We start from the raw sequence: 6,000 nt of genomic DNA, 5'->3' as shown, positions 1-6,000 counted from the left end.
CTCCCACCGATACTCCCGCCCTCGGGTCTGCCACATCAAACAGGGCGGACGAAGGTGCTGACACGGAGAAGCGCCAAAAGCGGCCCAAGAAAGTCGCCATCAAGGAGGCGGACGATAACCTGAAACCGTGCCGCGATTATTTTGAGGCTCTGGTGAAAGATCGCAATGCGAAAACGATCAAGTTGCTGCAGCTTTACGATTCAATTGGGCCCATTTTGATTAAATTGGAAAGTCTAGTGCTGGGGTCGTTCACGGGCGACTGTCCTGAAATGAAGCACTACTACAATCACTGGGAAAAACAACTGTTCAGTTGCTTCAGCAGGTACTTGTTGTGCAGCATTAGGCCGTTCATGAGCCCTGTATATCAGTGTTGGACTCATTATCCACCTCTCGGTGTCTTTTCAGATTTGCGTCGAAAAACTTGGACAAGTTCATGAGCAATTTGATTCAAAACCATCCACTTTTCGAAGTGGATGCGATCCTCACGGTACCGGAAATCGTCATGCGACCAACGTCGGCCGATGCCTACAGCACCATGATAAACTCCGTGAAAGACTTTCTTTTGAGGTGAGCTAAAAAGTGGCAGCACATCACTATTTCAACAAATTAAAAATGGTTAATAGTGCGTTTTAACCAATCGTTTTGAAATTTGCTTTGATTTCAGGTTGAAGCAATTTAAACGTTGGACCGCGGAGACATGTTTGCCTTGCCCGGTGTCCAAAGCTGAGGATGATGAGTTTTACTTCACCTTTTTCGAAGATGTAGTGCAGGTACGGGTATTATTTAAACTATGAGTCTATAATTTGTTTTATTCAATCTATAAGACAAAACAAAACTAAGGGTATGTTTTGTCGTAATTATTTCGTTATTAGATAACATTAAATAGTGAAACCTTTTACCATGCTTTAAAAACACTATTTAGACGAGTAATCCTTTTCATTCTATCCAATAACTACGTTTGTACGATCTTTTATGTTATTTCACTCGTAGATTCCACGCGTCTGTGAGCTGGTAATCAGTCTGCAGCAAACGGTACAGAACTTAGTAACCGAAGTGCTCGGTTATTTAAAATGGTAATATATCTTCAATCTTGGGGCATTATGCTTTCGGTCGGGGTCGGTTTTTGACTATAGCGATAAATACGCGAGCAGATAATTACGCTTGCAGTTTACGGCTCACGAGTTTACGGGAAAAATGAGATTTATTACGGGCGGTAAATCATTTTCCGACTCTCATCCAGCGGTATTTGCGTTCGCTCGTTATAGCTGGCAGAAATATCGGAACCTTTGGATGTACGAGAAGATGAGTGTTTGTGAAAAGTTCCTCAATCAAAACGTTTCCCTAGCCCAGCTGGACGAAAAATTTATTTACTACACGCAGATTGTGAACGAGCTCGAGCGGCACAAGCCTTTTCACGACATCAAGAGCATACGGGTCAATCTGAGGCCACTGATTAAGGGCATCGTCGACCATGCCGTCGAATGGCGCAACACACTTGGCAACATTTTGGCCGAACGCACTCGCAAACGGATGATAGAGTTGAACGACCATGTGCAAGTAAGTAGTATAGTTCGGTAACCTTCGGGTAACCATGCCTAATGTGCAATCCATTTCCATGTTGTTTCATTTGCCACATCGTAGAAGCTACGCGTGGATTTAGATAAGCATGTGAAGGAGTTATCACACTTTAAAACCGTCATGCAAACCATACAAACCATTCAAACCACAACACTTTCCGTGGAGCTTAAAATACATGAAATGCAAGAAATTTACAGCATCCTAGAAGAGCATCGTATAAAGGTAGGTATTGAATCAAATGACAATTATTGGTACCACTTTTTAATAATAAATTTAACTCATCCGCATTATAGTTTCCGTTTGGTGACATGATTATGGCGTACCATTTGGAAAAACGATGGAAAAAATTATACCATTCGGCTTTACTGCGCTCCAACAAACTGCAGCCAACGAAGGTCAAGTTTGCCGAAATCACTCAGAACGAGATCTGCATATTCAATGCCGAGGTCCGTATCCTATGCAGGACGCAAAGATGTTTTTTGATGGTTTTTATTTTCGTTTACCAATACGTGTTGCAGCTTGCAAAATTCATTTCGAGGTTTCGGTCCGAAGGCCCAGGTACGGTGGGCCTGGATCTTGAGAGAGGCGTGGAACTAATGGATTCGTACGGCAAGGAGATCGATCAAATAGATCGACAGCGCATCGAGCTAGGTAGGTGTTTCAATTTCGCAAAATCGGACTGTGGCTAAAACTTTAACCACATTAGACTGGCATATTGAGCATCAGCATTTTTACCCTATTAAAAGAACCATTATTATGTCTTTTCACACTTTTTTCATTATTGTTTCACAGAAAATGCGGAAAAGCTTTTCGACATCCCATTAACGGATTACAACGAGTTTTTGAAAAGCAAACGGGAGTACGAGGAAATGCAAGTGGTAAGCAGAGAGCTATTTTAATGGTAGCGAATTGTGCCCGCCAAGGATACTCTTTCCGGAAGTGTCTTTCCAGGTTCAATTATCGCAAGAAAAAAATTCCTTTCGTTTTCCAAGACAAGGCAGTAGCAGCTGTTTCTTCGTTTGAATATAGACTGCCAATCCTATCGTTAGTTTGTTCGCCCCGAGTTCTTGAATAATTTATTACCATTCATTGGCAACATTGACGTGTACAATTGTCAGAATGCTTTTCAACACTTGAACAAGAGCCGGCTCTATTTGTGGAACTAATTGAAAACTGTGTTTTGTGTCCCCTGTCCTAGGTGTACAAGCTATACGTGCAGCAAAAGGTTGCCCGAGAGAAATGGTCCCTGACGCTGTGGGCAAACCTCAACCCGCAGGCACTGCTCGAGGGGATCGATAATTTTATGAAGGAATTCCGGCAACTTTCCAAGCCCGTAAGACGGCCGGACGGCCTTTTTTGGCAAACGAAGCACTCACATACCGCCCCTTCGACTACTTTGCAGCTTCGCCAAGCACCGGTCGGTGAGGCGTTGAACACAAAGATGAAGCAATTCAAATCCTCTATCCCGCTGATGCTAAGCCTCAAGGACGAGGCCTTGCGCGATCGTCACTGGCAGAAGTTAATGGACAAAACAGGTCAACATTTTGACATGTCCCCGGATCGGTTCACGCTTGAGAACATGTTCGCGATGGAACTGCACAAGTATCAAGTAAGTTCGGTTCTTGTAAATGGGCTTTCAGTTCAAACCCTGATTGATGATGTCCAACATTCCGGGCCTCGGAGCAAACCTGTACGCAACACACCAGAAGGTTTTCGAGAAGTAGTTAGAATTTTCGTTCGGCTCTGTATTAGATTTTCAGCCATATTTACTCGCCTCACACATGTGTACGCTAATTCCTTCAATCACTGCCCAATGTGTTGTGTCTTTCTGTTAACCATTGTGAAAACGCCAGGAAATTGCGGAGGAAATTATCAATAATGCCATCAAAGAGCTTTCTATTGAGCGGAGTGTGCAGGAAATTGCGGATATCTGGAAGCGGATGTCTTTCAACATGGTTCGCTATGAAAAAGGCGGTCGAATGCGCGGGTAGGTGCGGTCGGCAGTCGGTGGAAATCCCCGAACTCCGGAATAATTCTTTTATCTCTAACCTTCAATTGTGAGGTTTCATTTTGCGTTTTTTCACTTTCAAACATACATCCACCAGATTTGTGTTGGGAGCGACCGACGAAATCACGCAGGTGCTGGAAGAAAACTCGATGAATTTACAATCGATGGCCGCGTCACAGTAAGATCGCATTATTCTTTAGCATACAACATAAAACGCACTTCCGGATGGGGGGAAACAAAGAAACCGAGGCCCAATTCAAATGGCCTCAGCGGTGCTACTGATCCGTATTTGCGGTTCCTGGTTCCATTTACACGTTTTCCACAATTCACCGCGCGATCGATCGGCTCGGTTCACGGCGGAACCAATATCGTTAATACCGGTATTATCCTTCAGATTCATTGGACCATTCCTGCCGACGGTGCAGCGATGGGAAAAACACTTAACGCTGATATCGGAAATCATCGACGAGTGGATCAGCGTGCAGCGGAAGTGGGTGTACCTCGAGGGAATATTTATCGGCAGTGATATAAGCAGCCAATTACCTGATGAGGCGAAAAATTTCGACACCATTGACGAGCAGTTCCGCGAGGTAAATAATAAGAATCCTTGAACAGCCGATAAGCTTCTCTCGCCGCCCGGAACCACACAGGCTGGCCACCGAATGGACGGTCGGCTTAACCAACCTCACGGCGAGGTCCTCGGTTTTCGTCAACACTAGGGGGTATCCGGGCATAATAATGGCCGTTGAGCTGGGGCCCAACCAAACCAACCGCTCGCATTCCGTCCGATTATGTCCGTTTTTGCTATTTGTGCCCTCATCGCGGCTTTTTGTCACTAGATTATGGCCACCAGCACCGCTAATCCGCTGGTCATCGATGTCTGTCTCGTGCCGGGCCGATTTGACGAGTTTATTCGACTGGGCGTTGCGCTCGATGGTTGCCAGAAGTCGCTCAACGACTACTTGGAACACAAACGGATGGCGTTTCCGAGGTAAGTACAGTGCCCCCGCTTCCGGTACGCGCTTCCGGCGTAAAGTTTTCATCATTTCACGGCTCGCCTGGCCGAAATGTGTTTCCACACAGGTTCTACTTCATCTCGACCGATGAGCTGCTATCCATCCTCGGTGACAGTGAGCCGACGTGCGTCCAGGAGCACATAATAAAGGTTAGGCTTCCGTTCCGACCCACTGAGCCGTGCCACGAAAAATGGCTCCCTCGCCCAAGCTTTACAGCTTTCCACGCAAGCTGTTACCACCAAACTTCCAATTACTCCGACATTCACGACATTCACGTTTTCACACTTGCAGATGTTTGATAACATAAAATCTTTACGATTCGCTAAAGATCGATTCGACACGCCGACTGTAACGGCCATGATTTCCGCCGAGGGCGAGGTGATGGAGTTCGAGCACCACGGTAAGTGCGGTGCCCGATTGCCGAGTGGTCCGGTCAGCTGGCACCCGTCGCCCCTGGGAGGCCGAAGCGAATCGAGGCCCACCGACCGGATGGGGTCGGACAATTTTCACAATTTTTCATTTTACTACCTCACGTTCTGTGACACGCCGTGAAGTTTATTTTATGACACAAAATGTATCAATCGAGTCGCTGCCCCGCCAGAGGGCCAGATAATTCCGGCCTGGTCATCACAGGCAGGGGGGGTCACCGCACCGGGGTCGTTTCGTAAAGTTTTCCGGTTTTATTGATTTCCATTTGTTTCCGACGTTCGACAGTGCCGGTGAAGGATCGGGTGGAAAATTGGATGAGCGAAGTGTTGACGGAAATGCGTCGGACCAATCGATTCATTACGAAGAAAGCAATCTACCATTACGGCAAGGATCGCGAGCTGGCACGGTGAGTGATACGGCGTGACGGTCCCTCTAGTGTTGGGGACGACGCCACAAACACGACACTGACTGCCGCACATTCAACACACGTCCCATTCCGTTTCGCTGTCTTTATGTTCTTTTCCTTTAGTCCTGACTGGATTATGCTCTACCAAGGAATGGTGTGCCTGGCTGCGAATCAGGTGTGGTGGACGGCGGAAGTGGAAGAGGTGTTCTTCAAGGTACGCCGCGGCAACAAGCGGGCCATGAAGGAATATCTGCAGGAACAGAACCGCCAACTGGACGCGCTCGTCTTGAAAGGTGTGCAATTTTCGTTTCTCACCGATAGTTCCCTGCAAGTTTTGCCGGTTTCTCATCGGATCGCTTTCTTTTGATAGTGCGTGCGAATCTGTCACCCAACGATCGGCTCAAGTTTAAGACGATTGCTACGATCGACGTCCATGCTCGGGACATTATCGAAGGGTTTGTCCGCGACAGTATCCTGGATGCAGCGGAGTTTGGGTGGGAAAGTCAACTAAGGTGAAACATCATACGCGTACAATTCTACGTATTTTTTTATTAACTTAGTAT

At 46.5% G+C, this 6,000-nt stretch overlaps 1 protein-coding gene across 1 annotated transcript in view; it reads left to right on the top strand.

Annotated features, from left to right (window-relative positions):
* The window catches only part of LOC131211447 (dynein axonemal heavy chain 10), a 39,176-nt gene that overhangs the window by 12,125 nt on the left and 21,051 nt on the right, over positions 1-6,000 (top strand). Inside the window, exons 21-40 of the mRNA XM_058204913.1 lie at positions 1-322; positions 406-567; positions 665-770; positions 991-1,073; positions 1,266-1,557; positions 1,642-1,800; positions 1,872-2,024; positions 2,097-2,229; positions 2,371-2,456; positions 2,777-2,911; positions 2,981-3,187; positions 3,432-3,565; positions 3,684-3,764; positions 3,981-4,176; positions 4,426-4,577; positions 4,670-4,751; positions 4,894-5,002; positions 5,317-5,437; positions 5,561-5,730; positions 5,808-5,949. The exon at positions 1-322 is cut by the window's left edge and continues 271 nt beyond it. Coding sequence (XP_058060896.1) covers positions 1-322; positions 406-567; positions 665-770; positions 991-1,073; positions 1,266-1,557; positions 1,642-1,800; positions 1,872-2,024; positions 2,097-2,229; positions 2,371-2,456; positions 2,777-2,911; positions 2,981-3,187; positions 3,432-3,565; positions 3,684-3,764; positions 3,981-4,176; positions 4,426-4,577; positions 4,670-4,751; positions 4,894-5,002; positions 5,317-5,437; positions 5,561-5,730; positions 5,808-5,949 — 3,025 coding nt within the window. The remainder of the gene's footprint in view (positions 323-405; positions 568-664; positions 771-990; positions 1,074-1,265; positions 1,558-1,641; positions 1,801-1,871; positions 2,025-2,096; positions 2,230-2,370; positions 2,457-2,776; positions 2,912-2,980; positions 3,188-3,431; positions 3,566-3,683; positions 3,765-3,980; positions 4,177-4,425; positions 4,578-4,669; positions 4,752-4,893; positions 5,003-5,316; positions 5,438-5,560; positions 5,731-5,807; positions 5,950-6,000) is intronic.

Source organism: Anopheles bellator, chromosome 2, assembly GCF_943735745.2.
Source record: "Anopheles bellator chromosome 2, idAnoBellAS_SP24_06.2, whole genome shotgun sequence".
NCBI lineage: Eukaryota > Metazoa > Arthropoda > Insecta > Diptera > Culicidae > Anopheles > Anopheles bellator.
The sequence above is the reverse complement of the archived record's forward strand: the minus strand, read 5'-3'. Positions and strand labels throughout refer to the sequence as shown.